The sequence below is a fragment of the Lacerta agilis genome, chromosome 17, assembly GCF_009819535.1.
Source record: "Lacerta agilis isolate rLacAgi1 chromosome 17, rLacAgi1.pri, whole genome shotgun sequence".
Lineage (NCBI taxonomy): Eukaryota > Metazoa > Chordata > Lepidosauria > Squamata > Lacertidae > Lacerta > Lacerta agilis.
Genome location: NC_046328.1, coordinates 23,327,232 through 23,347,579, shown reverse-complemented (window position 1 = coordinate 23,347,579; position 20,348 = coordinate 23,327,232). Strand labels below are relative to the sequence as shown.

Below are 20,348 nucleotides of genomic sequence, written 5' to 3'. Positions count from 1 at the left end.
GTGGTTCCACTGTAGTTGCCAAGTGGTTCCACAGAGAACCAGGGTGTGGAGGTAAGGTGCTTCTCAGTCCAAAGGGCACTAGAGTGGCACTCACTTCACCAGCCTTGCTTATCTCTCTCTTGCTTATCTCATCCAGCATCAGAAGAGCCTGACTCATGGAGGCTGTCAGTAGCTAACAGCCACAATGGCTATGTCCTGCCTCCACAGTGGGAGGCAGCAATGCTTCTGAATACCAGTTGCTGGAAAACACATGGGATAGGATAGGGCTGTTGTGTTGGGGTCCTGCTTGGGGTCTCCCACGGCCATCATCTAGGTGGCCACCGTGAGAACAGGATGCTGGACTAGATAGGTCATTGGCCTGACCCAGCTGGCTCTTCTTGTGCTCTTATATAACCTAATGCCCCTCCAGATGTTTTGGACAACTCCCCTTAAGCTGCAAGCAATGGGAGTTGTAGCCCAAAACATCTGGAAGGCTTTGCTGCAGACTAGTTAATGCTGCACATCAAATCTCTCTTGCCTGCCTTTTCCTGTCTCTCCCTTCTGGACCTTTCCTGTCCATCTATAAGCTGCCCCCTTCAGGGACGCCAAACTGCTGGAATGTTACCAGCCCATCTTTCCTAGCAGTTAGTACTAGCAAAAAAGAATTGAAAATAAAAAATTAACTGTTTGGGCAATCCTCTCTTTAGGAGTTTGGTTAATGTAAAACATTGAACCCTTAATAAGAGCAGCCTCTGGAGAAGAGCTGTAGCTCAGTATTAGAGCATGTGCTTTGCATGCACCAGGTCCCAGGTTCAATCCTTGGCATGTCCAAGTGAGGCTGGGAAAGACTCTGTCTGAAACCCTGGAGAGACACTGCCAGTCAGTGTAAACAATACTGAGCTAGATGGACCAATGGCCTTTCTCTGTACAAGGCCTCTGTTATGTTGGGTCAGGTCCATCTTTTCTAGCAACCCAATCTACACAGGTACTTCCAGGGGGACAGGAAGTGAGAATCCCTTGTGTTTGTCCCTGACATCTTGAGGTACACTGGTCCTAAATCTGGATGTTCCACTTAAAGGTAGCAAACTGCCATGGAGAGAGACCTCCCTGGCCTAAAATCTGTTCAGTCCTTCGTAAGGTTGTATCTAGTCCAGGCAGCACCTCTGAATGCCATTTCTCTCCATGTTTACCTCCATGCCTGGTATTCAGGATATACTTCTTCAGTACATGGAAGTACTATTCATTTATATTGGCTAACAGTTGCTGCTCCTTCAGACAGGGGCAGGACTTGAGCAAGACATTTGGTGCCCCCAACCAAACATCCCCTGTGTACCGTCTCCCCACCCCTGCCAAGTCAAGGTGCATAATACTCAAGGCTGGCCAATATATCTTGGCACTCGGGGCAGAAAATCCCACAAGTGCCTCTCCTCTCCCCAGGAGTAAGAATGCAATAAATTACATAAACAACAATTTGCTGCCCTTTCATGGCCTCACTGTCATATACAATGGAACCATCATTTTCAATGCAACCCTCGTCACAAGCCTGGCAAATCTGGAACTATACTTGATGATCAGATAACGCTGATATTCTTTACTTGGACTTTGTTATTTTTAACCCATGTGCAACTAACTGTACGTATTCTATGTGACTATTTTATAGTTTTGTTTTTCATCTTTTAATTTTCACCTACTGTTGTAACTGCTCCCTCTGTTCCATATACGTTATAAAATGAAATAAAAATTATTCTACTCCCTCCTCACAAAAAAGCACCTCACTGCCTAATGGTAAGGTCAGCCCTGTGGGAGGAGCACTTTATACATGCTCAGAGGCACTCTCTTCCCACCCCTTCCAACAGGAAGGAGCTGGATGTACTCTGCATTGCTATGAAGACCTTTTGCTAAAAATTGAAAACTCACATCTCCTTTTGGAAAAGTACTTAGACCAGCATGAGAGAAATATTTTAAAAACAAGAGATGGCGATCCTCCATTGCTGTGTCTTATCTGCATGCAAAATCAGCTATCTTCTCCATAGGCTCCAACTGTCCCTGTGTTCTGGTTTCTCTCCATGATCAATCCGAGTTGCTATCTGTAGATCTGCACATGCCTTGGCAGCATTCTCCTTAAGGCAAATTCGTAGCGTTCTCATTCACTCATGGGGGCCCAGTCAACCCTTTCGTACAAAGCAGCTGCTGAGTTAGGCCCCATCTGCACTACACATTTAAAGTAGTATCTTACCATTTTAAACAGTTGTGACTTCCCCCAAAGAATCCTGGGAGTTGTAGTTTGTCAAAGGAGCCGAGACCCCTTATTCCCCTCTCAGAGCCACAATGCCCAGAGTTCCCTGTGATGAGAGATTGCCTTAAAACTACTCTGGTGGCAGGTCTCTCTCCAGCCCTACTTAAACTGAGAGTAGTTGGCTAAGATGGGGGAAAACAGCATTTATACAGCTGAGAGACTGAAGACAAAAACAAACAAAAAGGTTAAGAATGACTGACTTCCATTTATTGTTGTTCAGAAGACTACACCCAGACTTCTATACATTCTAAAGAGGCAGCGTACTGTTTGGTTTGTTGCTGCAAAGGATCTTGCACCATATGTAAGATTTTATTAAGGCACTAGTCCACTCTAATCTACAATATCTTATGCCAGCCTTAGCCAACCTGGTGCCCTCCAGATATTTTGGACTACAAGTCCCTTCCAGCCCCAAATGATGGGAGTTGTAGTCCAAAGTATCTAGAGGGTGCCAGGTTGGTAAAGGCTGGCTTTGGCCACAATAAATTTTTCTAGCCCTTTTTAAAGGTGCCACAAAACCCTTTGATATTTTAGAAATAATTTAGATACTGCCCAATAGAGAAGTTTATCCTTGTTATAAGTAATGGGGAGTGTTCAGAGCAGGCCTGTTGACATAAAATGGACTTAAGTCAATCATGAATAACTCAAGTCCATTGATTTCAATAGGTCACCTCTGAGTCTGTCTGAGCTGGATACAACCCAACAGCTTTTCATTTCTATCAATATTTAATGATGGTGTATTTATTCATGCAATTTATATATCTATGTATTTCTATCAATATTTAATACAGTATTTGTAGCAATATTTCATACACACATGGTACTGTGCTGTTTATTTGAATAAATTTAATTAAAAAAAATCAATTGTGTTCTACCTTCCCCATATTTGCCCTGAGCACCACTTAGGAGCTTTTCAACACAGCCTTCTTTTCTTTCAGTTCATTCCCACCTTCTTCTGCAGGGTTCATGTGCACACATTTGCACAGGTAAACCCTGAAAAAACCATCCCAACCAAGAATATCTCAAAACTCTCCATCACTGCAAGAACAGAAGGGAATGGATAGAGGACTTATCCCCTCCCCTCCCTGCAACTCAGGATTCAGGACAGAGAAAGGAACGTATTTCTTCATGCAGTGCACAGTTAAATTATGGAACTTGGTCTCACAGGAAGCAGACTCGGATGGCTTTGAGAAAGGATTGGACAAACTTATGGAAGAGAATATCAATGGCTACTAGCCATGACTGCTATACTCTGCCTCCTCGAGGGGTCAGAGGTAATAATGCTTCCATTTGCTGGAAACTACAGGAGGAGAGATGGCTCTTGTGTTCAGGTCCTGCTTGCAGGTTTCCCACGGGCACCTGGTTGGCCACTGTGAGAACAGGATGGAGGACTAGAAGAGCCACTGGCCTGATCAAACAGGCTCTTCCTGTGTTGGTGGGGCTCATTTGACAACAATGAGCCTTTAATGTCACTGGCCCAGTGCTGTGGAACACTCAGCCGACAGAGATTCACGGCACCAACTTTTATTTTTTATAATAATATTTTATAAATTTTCCAAAAATAACAAACTTTTAAATGCCAACTTTTAAACGCCTGCTGAAAAGTTTTCTATTCCTCCGGGCCTATGCAGGTGCTTAAGAGTACACCACCCACAATGACCTTTTAAATTTCTTTTTGCCTTTAACTTGTTTTTTTTAAAAGTTTTATGTTGCTATTTGTTTGGTTTTATATTTTTGTAAACTGCTGTGATATATTTTTATGATACAGTGGTATATAAATATTTTAATAATAATAAAAACAACAGCTATTATGTTAACTCAACCCAATAGAGGCACATTGACTCCTCCAAAGGAATGTGAAAACTACTGGCTACTTCCCGCCCCCCGCCCCACATGAAGCAAGATTGCTACAGGCTGGCCACCCAGAAGACTAAAACCTTGTCAGAAGCAACAGAAAATAGATTTTAAAAATTCAGTGATGAATTTTTGAAATCCTCACAACAACCCCATGAAGTAGGGGAGTGTCGGTCTCCCATATTGTGGGCAGGGGAGCGCTGAGGGAGAACAGCTCAACAAAGCCACCCTCCATGCGAGTTCCTGGCAGAGGCAAGATTTGAAGTAGGGACCTCTTGATTCACAACTCAGCCTCTTCACTGCCAGGATGCTATGGAAACACCGAGCTTGTCAGGCTTCCAAACTCCTTATGCTGCCATTGTTTGCAAGGTTTCTTGGCACAGAGGTAATTATGGTTCCTTTCTATTCTGCACCCCTCCCCCCGCCCCTCCTAGGGTTCATCTCTCCCTTCCCCCATTAAACCACAGGCTTCCTCCAGTTTCATTTCTTCAGCTGTCAAAAGGCAGCTGGCACACAACCCCTTCACCTGTTCAGACCACAAGAAACCGTGCAGTCCCTCTTGAAGACATGGAGAAAGAAAAGGGGGTCTCCAGTTGGCAGTGTGGAACTCCTAACCCAGTGTGGAACTCCTAACCTTTTTCCTATCTTTCATTATGAAATTTATTATAAGAAGTAATTAAGCCCTGGTCACTTCTAGACAACATGTTTATTGAGCATTCATCCAAATTTGTTCTCTAAGGAGGTTAGGTGGCACCAGCTATTTACTGCACATTCACTAAGAGCATAATAAAGCCAATGGCCCATCTAGTCCAGCATCCTGTCCTCACAGTGACCAACGAGACGCCTGTGGGACACTGGCAAGGCGTGTCCAGCATTCTGGGCATTGCTGGCCCCAGAACACTTCTAGCTGCTGCATTCTGGACCAGCCAAAGTTTCCAGACACTTTTCAGGGGCAGCCCTACAGAAAGCAGGTAAAACACAGGTGGTGCTGTGGTCTAAACCACTGAGCCTCTTGGGCTTGCCAATCATTAGGTTGGTGGTTCAAATCCGCACAATGGTGGTGAGCTCCCGCTGCTCTGTCCTAGCTTCTGCCAACCTAACAGTTCGAAAGCATACCGGTGCAAGTAGATAAATAGGTACATCTGCGGTGGGAAGGTAAACAGTGTTTCCGTGTGCTCTGGCACTCGTCACGATCCTCTGTGAGCCAATAGCGGTTTAGTCATGCTGGCCACATGATGGAGAAAAGCTGTCTGTGGACAAACGCCGAGATGAGCGCCGCACCCCATAGTTACCTTTGACTGGACTTACCGGTCCAGGTCCAGGGGTCCTTTACCTTTTACAGAAAGCACGCTGTAGTAATCCAACCTTTCACAACTGGGTGCTAAGAAGGGCCAGTGATCAAGAATGGTGGGAGTTGTAGTCCAACAACACCAGGAGGGTACAAAATTGGAAAAGGATGCCTGATCCCATTTGAGACATCACTGTGGCCAGATCAGACCCCTCTAGGGTGTTCGAACCTCTCTAGGGTGTTTCCTAGATCCACCACATCCAAAGACAGGCACATTCCTCACCTACCTAGATCACCATATTTCCACCCAGAACAAACACACACAGATGCAGCACAAGTCCTGGTACCAGGCAGGGCCTGAAACACACTCATCATTTGCCACAGATGTCATGAAACCCTGATCTATTCTTCTGAGAGTGCAGCCTTAGAACAGATACTGAACTCCCCAAAAGCCACCAGTTTAGGGGATCTCATTACCATGCCAACACCACCCCTAAGCAGACCTTCCACTTTTAGAGGCAGCATGTCTCCAGATAACAGCTAGGAACCTAGGGTGCTGTCTTAATTCAAGTCAGACCATTGGGTCAATCTAACTTAGTATTGTGCACACGGACTGGCAGCATTTCCTAACATTTCAGACAGAGTCTTTTCCCAGCCCTACTTGGAGATCCCAGGGTTTGAACCTGGGAACTTCTACATGCAGAGAGGATGCTCCACCACTGGCTTGGTTGGCCAATGCAGGAAACAGGATGCTGAACTCAATGAAGCCACCTTGGTCTGGTGGGGAAACCAGGCTCTTGCTAAGCTGCAGAGAACAAGTGGTGGTGTAGTGGTTAGAGTATCGTGCTAGGACCTGGGAGAGACCAGGATTCAATTCCCCACTCAGTCAGGTATAAATTTAGGTCAGCCACAGTCTAATGTGCCTCACAGGTTTGTTGTGGGGATTAAATGGGGGGGGGGGTACTATGTATACCACATTCAGCTCCTTGTAGAAAAAGGAGAAAGATAAACACCACAAATAAAATAAAAAGTATGTTCTTAACAGCTGGAATAGTGCAATGGAGGACCATCCTATCTATGCATACGTCACATTCAGATATTATTTTGCTGCTGAACAGACTTCCCCAACCAGCAATTTATATCTTCACTGTTTCTTCAGTAGTGGTGAAGTTAGGGGATGATAGATATGCAGAAGCAATGGCTGGGGCTGATGAGAGCTGTCTTGACTAGGGCTGATGGGATTTGTGGTTCAAAAGGGCTGTGCTAGCTGGTGATTGGAGTCCAAAACAGCCTGTCAAAACGTCTGGAAGCCACCAGGTTGGCCAAGGCTGCACTAACCTCACATCTGCAGCAATGCAGCCAACCCTTAAGGGGTGGGAGGGAAAGGAAGAAGGGAGGGCAAGGCAGAACAATGATAAAAGGCTTTCACTCAGTTTGGGGCTAAGATAGGATTTGGTCAGGCCTCCTCACCCTCATCTGGCAGCATTAACCTTTTAAGACGAAGAGGGTAATCAAATCTCCTTCTCCAGGGTGTAAGCCGTGTGCACCAAGCACTATGGAAGGAATTACTGGACCGTCCAGGCTGGCATAACTGAAGGAGGATTTCTGTCTCCCTCCCAACACATCAAGGTACCAGCCGCTTCTCCAGCCGGTCGGCCAGGCCCTGAGGACCAGTGGACTGATCTGCAATGGCAAATCCCCTCTGCAAATCCCTGTAATGTCATTAGGGACTATTACAGGCTCGGCATCCTTGCCTTTGGCTTCTGCCAACTCTCCCAGCCCAGTGAAAAACCACCCGCTCATGTCCCCTGCAGGAGGGGCAAATCCAGCACTGGAATAGGACATCATCTTCAATGACCCCTCTTGACCAGGGACAGCCCTGAGTTTCTGGGATCTCTTGCAGATAAGCACCATTGTCTTATATCTTGATTTGTGGAGATGATGTGGATGCTTTTAGAAAACACAGACTCTGGGAGCCTCTGTCCTTCTGCCTTAACTTGTCCCCCTGCCATCCCTAAGTCTCTAGAAGTTAAATCTCTTGACAGATGTGGCAGATGCATTATGACCCTAGACCCAAGCTAATCCACATATAAGAGATCTAAGACATGGGGTTGGATCCAATAAAGTTAAACTCAGAGTAGACCTAAGTTAGCCCTGTCCATTATTTTCAATGGGCCTGTTCTGAGTAGGACTAGCACTTGATACACCACACAGCCTTCCCACTGCATGGTTCATTTTGTGCCAGTGGTAAAGTACACTAGGAAAAAAATCTGCATGCTTTCAGGGCGCTTTGTGGAGTTTGTGCTGGTTCTGCACCACTGTCCTACATCTGTGCCAAATGGGCTATGGTGGAATAAATGAGTACAGTGAAGGCACATAAATTGAAGGCACATAAATACACCTGCCCTACCTCAGATTCTGATGGTTTGTGAGAGTGTAAACACACTGCAAGGTGGCAATAGCTAGCTGTTATGAGGTTTTCCAGAAACCTTTAGAATGCTTTCAGTACTCACTGAGAACCAGCCACATGCAATGTCTCCCATAGGAGCATTTCTGGCTCTATAGACACTGCAGTAAAAGCAGGCCAGCAGGTATATGCGAGTCCAGCACCTTGCTGAAATTAAGCAGGTCTGTATCTGGCCAGTGCCTGAATGGGTGGCTGCTTGGGGACCACATGCACACCACTTTGGGTTCTGTGACAGAAGAAGAGCTGCAGGCAAATGTAACAAAATAAATAATAAGCCAGGCACTTTAACCTCCTAACCTGAAGAAACCTCTCTAACAGATCTTCCTTCAACAGCTCTCTCCCGCAAAGCTTAGCTGCACAAACAGCAGCTCAATGAAAAGAGATGAGAAACAGGCAATCGATTTGGCCCTGCACTCTGACACAGGATGCTTCCCCTCCTTCCTGACAGGATTGTGGAACCTGGACTCAATCAAAGCCCCCAAAGAACTGGAAAGTATTTTCCATTCACTTTTACTGCTTCAAATAACCATGGAAAGACATACATCCAGCTTGTCCTTGGCACCTAGTGCTGGCCTTCCTTCTGTTGCAAAGCATGACCACTCCAATAAAAAGTTCCAGCAGCTTTCTTAATAATTGCTAATAGGAAGTTTCCCGCTGGCCTTACAAAAACTAAACCAAACAAAATGCTTTGAACAACTGGGATGCTTTCACAATTTCTTCTTCTCCTCAATCACCCCTTCCCCCACCATTTTTTGGTTTGTTTTTGAATACGCTTTTATTAAAATATTTTCTTGGGTAACAACAGTACATACAGAGTCTCTGTTTTCAAGCTATAGTATCCTTCAAACAAGTCAGTCATATTCAGAGTGAGACTTAGTTGGTCTCTAAGGTGCTACTGGAAGGAATTTTTGTTGTTGTTGTTGTTGTTGTTGTTCAGAGTGAGACGTTACTGTTACAGGCAAAATGGCTCCCCCAAACTTTTAAAAAGTAAAACTCAAAATACACGTTGCTCCAAAGGGAACAGGAAAACCACTCCAACCGAATTTGCCTGCCATCGTTCATTATGGGCAGCGTAATGTCCTATTTGGAATTAAGTGCACTGAAAAGGGTGTGTAAAAAAACCAAAACTCCCCACCAAGAAGACAGCTAGAATAGGATGCAGGACTAAGCCAGGGAATCTGGAAGCCTGCAGTTCCATTCTTGCCCTTGCCAAGAACTCACTACGGAAGCCCCCTCTTCCCCTTAGCCTCATACTCATATTGCAGACAGGAATCATAGAATCTTAGAGTTGGAAGGGACTCCAAGGGTCATCTAGCCCAACCCCCTGCAATGCAGGAATCTCAGCTAAAGCATCAATGACAGATGGCCATCCAACCTCTGTTTAAAAACCTGCAAGGAAGGAGAGTCCACCACCTCTCAGGGGAGTCTGTTCCATTGCTGAACAGCTCTTACTGTCAGAAAGTTTTCCCAAATGTTTAGTCAGAATCTCCTATCAACTTGAAGCCATTGGTTCGAGTCCTACCCTCCAGAGCAGGAGAAAACAAGCATGCTTCCTCCTCCATGTGGCAGCCCTTAAGATATTTGAAGATGGCTATCATATCTCCTCTCAGTCTCCTCTTTTGCAAGCTAAACATACCCAGCTCCTTCAAGTGCTCCTCATAAGGCTTAGTTTCCAGACCCCTGATCATCTTGGTTGCCCTCTGCACACATTCCAATTTGTCGGCATCCTTCTTAAATTGTGGTGCCCAGAATTGGACACAGTATTCCAAGTGTGGTCTGACTAAGGCAGAATAGAGTGGTACTATTAGTTCCCTTGATCTGGACACTATACTTCTGTTGATGCAGCCTAGAATAGCATTAGTTTTTTTTGCTGCTGCATCACACGTTTACTCATGTTAAGCTTGCGGTCCACCAAGACCCCTAGATCCTTTTCACATGTACTGCTAGTAAGCCAGGTGTCCACCATCCTCTATTTGTGTATCTGTTTCTTCCTAAGTGCAGAACCTTACATTTCTCCCTAACTCCATTGCCCTAATGCACAGGGTAGTTGTACTGAGAACTAGATCATGCAAAATGCCTTGAACTCTCTCAAGTGCTGCATGAATGCAACACGGGATCGTTATTAGGGCTGCCACTCAACTGAAAGAAATCTTAATGGAAGAATCATGTGAGTTTTAATTAATTTATTCAATAATAAATTTGCAAATGAATGAAATGCTTCCTTGCTGCAAATGAAGAAAGCTCTAATTTTTTTTTAAAGGCTTTACTTTTGATGGTACATGCACTTGTTGCAGCAGGCAAGACAGTTTCCCTCCTGTATGTGAGAGAAGGGGGCAACGGAGGGCAGGAAGCCAATGCCTCGTTCAAGATGGGGCACCCTTCATGGATTTGTCCATGTAAAAGTAATAAACAATTTTATTTGGAAAATGTCTATTGGGAGCACCTTTTTTAAGATTTTAAAAATCATGCTACAAACACCCCTAATTATTATTACGAGGGATGAACACAATCAGCAAAAAGACAGATACCAGCACAGGAGGCAAGGTTTCCACCCAGGAGATTTATTATGCTCCTTCCCTTGATTCTTCAGTAGACTTGCTCAGCTCTGAGTTTTGGTTAAACCAGGAGAATTTCTGAAATGAAAATCTGGAATTGAAAGAGTGCCAAGTTTGCTGCAGAGATTCCATTTCCTTCAGCTCCTTCTTCCATTCTGCAGTTAGTGCAGAATGCAGTCACAAGAATTTATTTTATTATGTGACACATATTCTATTGAATCTATTGTTGCTGCCTGTATGTTACCAGGCCCACATCAAAGTGCTAACATTAACTTATAAACCCCTCAATAACTTGTGACCTTGATATTTGTCAGAGTATCTCTTTCCACATCAGCCAGGCTGGGCCTAAAAATCAAGAGGTGGGGGCTGCTTCCAGCCAAAGTAACTGATGCTGCCCATCATGGGGAACCTGGAGCAGGGCTTTCTCTGTGGTAGTGCCCCATGAGTGGAATTTTCTCCCCTTACAGGCGTGAATGTCTACAACACTAAAAGGCTTCTGATGCATGGTGAAGAACCCTTGGAAACTGTGTTCCAAAGCTGTTAGATTAGCCATGAGTAACTTAACGTCAGCCTTTAATTGACTTTGCATTTTCATATAGAATGTTGCTGTCATAGCGGTGTTTTAATTGTATTTCATTTCTGTCACACAGAGCTACAATTCCCAGAGAGCTGAGAAGAGGGATTGATTGCTAAAACACTCTGAGAATTGTAGCTCTGTGAGGGGAACAGGGGCCTTCTAACAGTTCTCAGCACCGCTAAGAAACTACAGCTCCCAGAATACCTTGAGGGAACCCATGAATGTTTGAAGTGAAATCATAGAGCTTTAAATATTTGATATGAATGAGGCCTAAGTGGTTCCTAACTTTGCACAAGTGCCTTGTGGGGTAGGGGTTGAAACTGTGAGGAAGAGGCCTCTCTAGATAAAGAACGACAACAAACAATTCATCAACACCCTCCCAAAGCAGCCCAGACAGAAGTCCTTAACACTAGAGCTTGCCTTTGTACATGTGAATGTGGCCTTCTCTCTAACCACTCTCTCCTGCCCTTGGGCTTTGTCAACAGGGGAAGGAGGGCTGGTGTTTTAATTTCTTGAAAAGGGATTCACAGCTCACTCTCAGGTGTTTATTGAAACAACCTCAGTCTGCATCAAGGGGCCCGTTGCCAAGAGAACAGACCTGCTGGGGAGCTGGAAATCGAACTAGGCCATCTGTCACGATGGGTTAATTTTAAGACCTCACAACCTTGAGGGTGGTTCCCTGAAGGGTAGGAAAGTATTTGCCGCAGCAAATTTGCTGCCTGCCAGAACAATCCCTCTGCTAGCAATGGAACAGCAGGTACCTCGTTCCATGTTGTTGTTGTTGTTGTTGTTGTTGTTGTTGTTGTTGTTGTTAACAGTCCTCTACCCCACTTCAGCAAGCATGGTGCAGGACACTGGCAAGGCAGGGTGCGGAGTTCTGGTGCTAAGAAGAATTGGGTTTTTAAAAAGCCTTCAGGATTTCCAGGTCACCCCTGAAAACCCCAAATCTGCTTGCTTTGGGGAAGTCGCTTTTATCCTTACTTTAAGTATGCAAGTTACAAGTCCTCATGGTGCAGAGTTAACAAACAAGGGAGTCGAAGGTGGCCAAGTCACCCTGGCCAGTGGGAAGCAGATTAGAAATTGCCTAAATGTCATGTTCATAAAGGTACAGCGTTTATGTTATTGTGCCTCCTGGTTTATAGCCTGTTCCACCCCAAGGACAGAGGGTGAGCTAAGAAGCACAAAAACCGAATTAGGGCAATTGTATTGCCACTCAAAAGCCACCTTGAATAAATATAAAATCAACTGAGCTCTGATTCTGGAAAGTGGGGCTTAGGAGGACCTCCAAGGTAAGGAAATTGTAGGGTTTAAGAAGGCAAGGACTCCATCCTAGGCGGGGGGGGGGCACATTCACACCATATATTTAAAACGCTATGGTCCCAGTTTAAATAGTCATGGCTTTCCCCCAAAGAATCCTGGGAACTGCAATTTGTTAAGGGCTACAATTCCTAGAGTCTTTTAACAATCAATTCCTCTTCCTAAAGAACTTTGGGGATTTCAGCTCTGTGAGGAGAAGGGGGCCCATCTAGTCCAGCATCTTGTTCTCACTGGGGCCAACCAGATGCTCCACTGGGAAGCCAGCAAGCAGGACATGAACAGCTACTCTCCCCACTCACGTATCCTAGCAACGGGTGTTGAGAGGCACACCATGTCATTACAGGAGCAGCCTATATTGTCTTTCCAGTGCCTGTTGTAGACCTTTCTTTCCCCACTTTTTTCAACAAGCCTTTTAAATGAAGGTTGTTTTTATCCCAGTCTGTATCTGCATTGGACTTAAAGTGGTTTCTGTTACCAATGTTTTTATGCATCAGATATTTTACCCTGTCTTCAGCAGAAGGCCCCAAGGCAGGTTACAACAACAACAACAACAACAACAACTCTTATTATTATTAACTGCATTTTTATCCTACCCTTTTCTCTAAAGAGCACGAAGTAACTCCCGCTTATTTAATCCCCACAACAAACCTGTGAGGAAGGTTAGGCTGAAAGGCACTGAGTGGCCCAAGGTCACTCCCAGTGTGTGTCATGGCCAGCAAGTGGGGATTCGAACCCTGGTCCCTGCCAGGTCTTAGTCCGAAACTCTTACCAATGCACCACACTACTCAAGCAGGATATTAAAATCAGTTAAAACAATTTACCACCAGAAGAATGGGGGAGGGGGTCTAAAACACTATGACATGTTTTAAGGGAAGTAATTTGTACATGAAACAAATAGATAAACAACACTAGCCACCAAGGCTAGTGGCCACCAATGGCCTTATCCTCCATGAATCTGTCCAACCCCCTTTAAAGCCATCTTAGTTGCTGGCCGCCACTGCATCTTGTGGTAGCCATATTGTTGGCCACTGGATTCATTCCTAATATTTTAGAAGTGCAGGTTATGAAGAAGCAGCTGAAAGAGCCTGGATGGTTTATTTCAGCACTTGACAGGGATGGTGTAGATAGCAAAAACCCTCAGGCCAAGCATGAATACCACCACAAACCTTTGATTCTGGGCTATGACTCTGAGATGTCTGTCCTTCCCCAGTGACCTTGACGAGGAAAAATAAAGCTTTGAGGCTTCAAGCTAGACCTGGCAATGTACTGATGAGTGTTTTTCGGGGGAGATAGTGGCCACATTGGCAAGACACACGTAAAGCACTATGATACCACTTTACATCGTCATGGCTTCTCCCCAAGAAACCTGGGAGCTGTAGTTTGTTAAGAGGGCTGAGAGTTTTTAGGAGACACCTTTCCCCCTCACGGAGCTACAATTCCCAAAATTCCCTGTGAAGAGGGATGGGATTGATTGTTTAGCCACTCTGGGAATTGAACCTCTGGGAGGGGAACGGGGGGGGGGGGTCTTCTAACAACTCCCAGCGCCCTTAGCAAACTACAGCTCCCAGTATTCTTTGGGGGAAGCCATGATGGTTTAAAGTGGAATCAGGGTGCTGAAAATGTGCAGTGTGAATGTGACCTCAGTGGTTTCTGGCAGGAAGTTCCACCCCAGAACGCACAAGGCCCCTGATTTCAGGCCACCCCATATCTTTCCAAAGACAATTTTGTGGCATATTGAAATGGAAAGCAACAAACTGTGGTGTGAACTGCTCCCCAGATGGGCACATAAATGTCCAACCTTTGCTCCCTGGCCTATAAGACCACACTCTATAGTTCCTATGCTTCATCCACCATCACAGCTGCTCAGATCCAGAGCATCTGCTTGGCATGAGGCCCCAGGTTCAATCCCAATGGCGCCTTCAAGGAAAGACCCTGCGCCCAGCCTGGAAGACCCTGAAGAGCTGCTCCCAATCAGTGTAGACAATACTGAGCTAGATGGGCCAACAGTCCAACTCAACATAAGGCACCTTCTCCTGTTCCACCCCACTCTTACCGGTAGGAAAGAGACCTGGAAACCCAGCTAGGCTCCCAAGCAGCTCCAAACCGCTTAATTGATGCACCACTCACAAGAGTCTGTGCTACTGAAAAGCACAGGTTCAATTTCAGAGTCAGAAAATTCAAAGCACAAAGCAAGGAAAAGTGACACCCCCTTTGGAACTCTGCAGAAATTGCAAATTCTCCTCACCACCACCCATACCACCATAAAGAGAGAGAAATTATGATGTACAATTTCTATCCATTTAATGCAAACTGACCTGCCGGTTCCTCTCGTCCGTAATCCTCTGGATCTGGATCTTTTTTCTCCCCATCTTCTCCGGAGATCCTCACGGTATGGGGCGGCTCAATTTTTTAATTTCCAAAAATTAAAAAAGGAAAACACCTTGTTTTTCAAAGTGCTGTCATCCAAAAATTTTTTTAAAAAAACAAAAAAGTAGAAAATCACAAAATAAAAAACTAAGCACAAAAAAGGTTTGTTGCCGCTTTTTCAGTTCATGGTATTCCACTTGTCTGTGCAAATCCAGATGCGTTGGGAATTTGCGATGAGGTTCAATAAAAGAAGCCTACAAAAAAAGGGGGGGAGAAAAAGAATTAATACTATTGCTTTTTTCTCTTGTTATGTGGTACATTCAGAAGTATCTTGGGGTCAGCGGCAGCTTGCAGGACAGATTTACATTGAGAAAATGGGGTGGAGTGATTAATCTGCATACATCACAGACACACTTCAGGGTTCAGTGGAACCTGATTTTAAATGAAAGGTGGGGGTTCAAAGGTCTACATGTGCCGGACAGAAGAGTGTAACAGAACCCTGCAACCTGAGATGCTGCCTTTCTACCTACAGGGATAAGTGTTAAACATCTGGATATGCTTTATGAGGAATGCAATGTTGGAACAGCTGCTTGGAAGTCAGGTCTTCTCTAAAAATGAGATTATTCCCTTCATAAAGCCCCATATACCTTGTGTTCCCATGACATTACCGGTAGTATTTTAAAGAATAACAAATATATTATGGCATAATTTAGCTGCAACAGACAAGGTCAGCAACGCTCCAGGAACCTGTAGAATTTGAAAGCCACTTCAACCCCCATTTGACCATGACAGCAGTAGTTCAAAAAAAATTATTTCACATTCATAAAAATGTACAACAATGGGTGAAAATGGACAACATGAGAAACTATTAAAATGTATATAAAAATGGCAAAACAGCACCATTTAAGGCAGCAAAATGGCACCAATCTGTTCTGCCCTAAAAGCAATTGAACTCAGAAGAACCCAACAGCTCAGTTCTGGAACACATTTTTCTGGAGCGCTCCCACTTCCCCACCCTCCAGGAACACCTTACGGAAAAGTTTCCACACAACACTTTGTCTTAGAACAAGTCCTGAAAGTGTCAAGGCCATAAACAGGAAGCACTCATTGTACACCTGGAAGACCCAGGGACAAAAGAGACATAACAAACAACTGAATCATTTTCCCCTTTTGCAACTTCGAGAAAAGCAGCTCTTTTAAAGAAAAATAAAGAAGGGGAAAAGCATCAGTTGCTTGACTCCACAGTCACAGCATAAATTTAAAGCATTATGGTACTACTTTAAACAGCCATGGCTTCCCCCAAAGAATTCTGGGAACTGTAGTTTGCTAAAGGTGCTGAGAGTTGTTAGGAGACCCCTCCCAGAGCTTCAACCCACAGAGTGGTTAACAATCCATCCCTCTTCCCAAGGAAATCTGGGAATTGTAGCTCTGAGAGAGAGGAGAGTGTTTCCTGACTCAGCCCCCTTAATTATGGCTCCCATAATTCCTTGGGGGGAAGCCATGACTGTTTAAAGTGGTAGGATGCTGCTTTAAATGTATGCTGTGAATGTGGGCTTAATGTGGTATGGTGGTTATTACAATGGAGATGAGAGTTCAAATCCTACTTGGCCCTAAAACCCACTGGTTAAGCATGGACCCCCCTAAGCCTAAAATTCTTCAAAGGTTTTCCAAAGGGGCACCTAGTGTTTACATGTCACTTGGCATGAAAACTAGCAAAGACTCTTATGGCACCTTAAAGACTACAGTCCACTTCATCAGGTGTAGGAAGTATTATCCTGGATTCAGGTACATGTCTACATGGTTGGGGGACAGGGTTGTAAGCCAGAGGGAAACAAGTTTTTAAAATGTAAGAACTCAAGAAAGTGTTGGATCAGCCAAGGGCCCATCTAATCCGGCATCCTGTTCTCACAGTGGCCACTCAGATGCATGCGGAGAACCCACAAGCAGGACCCAAGTCAAGAGTTCTTTCCTCTCCTGATATTCAGAAGCATTGCTGCCTCTGAATACCATGGAGGCAGAGCATAGCCATCATGGTTAGAAGCCTTTGATAGCCTTGCCCCCCATGAATTTGTCCAATCCTCTTTTAAAGCCATACAAGTTGGTGGCCAGAACTGACTCTCGGGGGAGTGAGTTCTATAGTCTAACTCTGCATTGTGAAGAAGGGCTTTCTTTTATGAAAAGCATGCCAAAGAGTTCCGATGCTATCACTTGTGGATCGAACTGGGACAAAGGATTTTTAGCATACTGTATGTGTTAACTGGCTTACTTATGCCAGGACAGTGTGTGTCATCAAAAACTGCTGGGTGATTTACCACTGCGAAGAAGTACATAATTATCTCTGCAAACTTCTCTGCCTTTCATTTCCCTCTGGTCACACCCCATAACAACCCAATCTATGTGTTGGAGGTGGGGTAGGGAAGAGAAGTTGACCAGGGAGTTCAAAGCCTATAATTTCTACACTGCAGCTGTGAGCCTTCCTTATATTTGCTGGCGAGAAACCACTGGCTCACTGGGACCTTTGCACTGCGATGAAACAATTCTGCAACTTCCCAGGATTGATGGCTCAACACAACACAAACTGGCAGCTTTTTGGAAGGTGGGAAGGAACTGGAGATCTGGATTTCCTATCTGTGGTTTCAAGTTGCTTTAAACTGTTTTTAACATTGTGTTTCAATTGTTGCAACCTAGCCTAAGGGTGAAGGGCAGGTAAATAACAACATCAACAACCAATTGTTTAATGCTATCTGGAGCCACAAATGGCTTTAAGTGAGGGGAGGCAGGCCTCTCTCTAGCAATTAGTCTCTGGTACCCTTGCCAGGGGAGAATGGCTCTCCTCACCTCAGCTAGCAAACTCTCTCTCTCTCTCTCATTCTCTCTCACCCTAAATTGCTGAAAGACATAAGGGGCAAAACAGAGAAATAAAGATGTAGGCAGCTGGGATGCATGGATATAGATAGAGAGGTCACCATGGTAACCATTACCATGGAGCAATTCTTCTCTCTCATATATACTGTGTGTGTGTGTGTGTGTGTGTATTCTCTCTGCACACTACATAGAACTAGCATGGTGTAGTGGTTAGAGCATCGGATTAGGACCTGGGAGAGACCAGGGTTCAAATCCCCACTCGGCCATGACACTCACCACGGGCCAGTCATTGCCTTTCAGCCTAACCTCCCTCAAAGGGTTGTTGTGGGGATTAAACGAGGAAGGGGACAACCACGCATGCCATCTTGGGACTCCTTTGTAGAATAGGTAGGTTATAAACGCAATAAATAATAGTAATAACACAGAGATTTGGCAGCACCAGGTTTTTGAGGGGGTGGGGTGGGGACTCCTTCAAATCACAAGCTAAGAACCACTTCATTACACTCTAAGACTTTCAATGAGGCAGAAGATATGACCACCAAGTAACTGAACAATGCAAGCAGAAAACTGTGTAAGGTGCACAAATGTTTCTCATTGCCCTTCATAAACTATTTTGCCCGTTAGACCCAACAAGACCACCAAATTAATGCAAGAATCAGGGAATCCGCAGAATACAGCAACCTCCAAATTTAATGCAGTGTAGATGTGACATGGTGGACAGAATGATGGACCAGAAGAAGAAGAAGAGTTTGGATTTGATATCCCGCTTTTCACTAGCCAAAGGAGTCTCAAAGCGGCTAACATTCTCCTTTCCCTTCCTCCCCCAACAACAAACACTCTGTGAGGTGAGTGGGGCTGAGAGACATCAGAGAAGTGTGACTAGCCCAAGGTCACCCAGCAGCTGCATGTGGAGGAGCGGAGACGCGAACCCGGTTCCCCAGATTACAAGTCTACCACTCTTAACCACTACACCACATTGACTAGGACTGTGGAGACCCATGTTCATCCATGACCTTAGGGTGAAGGGTGGGCAATAAGTAAATAAGTAAATAAGTAAATAATGAAGATCACTGGGTGTCTTTATGCCAGTCACTGCCTAACCTACCAGACAGGGTTGTCGTGAGGATTAAGGGGATGGAGGGTAGAACCTGGTATGCCACCTTGAGATCACTGGAGAGAAAGCTTACGAAGCATGTCATTAATAAATACATCACACAGAATGTAGCATCCCTCTGCAAAATTTTAAAGCACACAGGAATGTGTGTTAGCAACAAATGTTAGCAATGACCATATTGCTCTGTCATGAACAGGTCAGTGAGTCTTCACCACCTCAACTCATTCTTTGAAAGAACAGGAGCAAGCAGTCAAGCGCAAAACTGCAACCCTGTCTTTCAGGCTCAGGCTCTTGAAGGACAGGAACTTGCTACTTTGATTTTGGGTTGGGAGAGAGTCCAAAAAGAGGCCACTGGGGCAGCCAGTGTGGTGCAGAGGTTAAGAGTGTTAGACTAGGACCTGAAAGACAAGGGCTTAAATCCCTACTCAGCCGTAAAGCTCACTGAATCACTCACTCTCAGCCTAACCTACCTCCCAGGGTTGTGGGGATTAAATGGGGCGGGGGGGGGGGAGAGAACCATGTATACCACCCTGGAACTCCTTGGAAGAAATGGCCTTCTCAGTAGTGGCACCCACCTTGTGGTACGCCCTCCCCTCAGATGTCAAGGAGATGTTTATACGACTTTTAGAAGACATCTGAAGACAGCCCTGTAGGGAAGCTTTTAATGATTGATGTCTCATTGTGTTTTTATAGTTTGTTGGAAGCCACCCAGAGTGGCTAGGGCAACCCAGTCAGATGGGCGGGGTACAAATGTTGCTGTTGTTGAATATAAATTCAAGCAAGAAAGCAGGCAGGGAGTTCAGACTACAGTATAAGTTTATACATTTAGTGGAGAAAGTGGATAGAGAAAAGTTTTTCTCCCTCTCTTAAACATTAGAATTCACAGGTGTCCAACGAAGTTGAATGTTGGAAAATTCAAGACAAAAGCAGTCTTTCACACAGTGTGTAAGTAAAACTATGGAACTCACTTTCACAGGAGGTAGTGATGGCCACCAGCATGGACAGCTTTGAAAGGAGATTAGACAAATTCACGGAGGAGGAGGCTATCAAAGCTTATTACTCATCATGGCTGTGTACTTCCTCCAGCCTCAGCCTCCGTCTGCCTCTGAATACCCAGCTGCTGAGAAGTACAAGTGGGGAGAGTGGCTGTTGCATTTTGTATCCTACTTGTGAGCTTCCCAGAAGAGACACCTGGTTTGCCACTGTGAGAACAGGATGCTGGATTAGATGGGGCCCCCTTTGGCCTGATCCACCTCTAAATCTCTTCTTGGATTCTTATGCTGATCTGATGAACCAGGGGGCAGAACCTCTCAAGGATCAAGAGCTGAACCCAAAATGGTGCTACCTGGTATGTTATGGGTCGAACCCGAAAGAATCTGGAGTTTGCCGAATCACTCAGTTTTGGGGTGGGGAGGGAGAGGAGTTGCAGTCCAAAACATCTAGCAGGCAACTCATTAGCCAAGGCTGGTGAAATGGTTGAGATTGGGGGTGGGGTGGGGTTTGCAGGCTTTGAAAATGGAAGAACTAGCCCACCCCACCCCACCCCGGAACCCGCGCCTGAGCCAAGCAAGCTACCGCCTGGTGCACGGCACCACAAACCTTCTCTGTGAAAACCATTATGCACAAAGTATGATTATCCCAGCAATTAGCAGTCAAGTCAATTACATACAAG

General features: G+C 45.1%; 1 protein-coding gene across 7 annotated transcripts in view; it reads right to left on the bottom strand.

Moving 5' to 3' along the window:
- The window catches only part of MEF2D (myocyte enhancer factor 2D), a 135,729-nt gene that overhangs the window by 46,389 nt on the left and 68,992 nt on the right, over nt 1-20,348 (bottom strand). For all 7 annotated transcript variants that reach the window (XM_033174146.1, XM_033174147.1, XM_033174150.1 and 4 more), the window contains exon 2: nt 14,646-14,951. In XM_033174146.1, coding sequence (XP_033030037.1) covers nt 14,646-14,699 — 54 coding nt within the window. In that variant the 5' untranslated portion in view covers nt 14,700-14,951. The remainder of the gene's footprint in view (nt 1-14,645; nt 14,952-20,348) is intronic.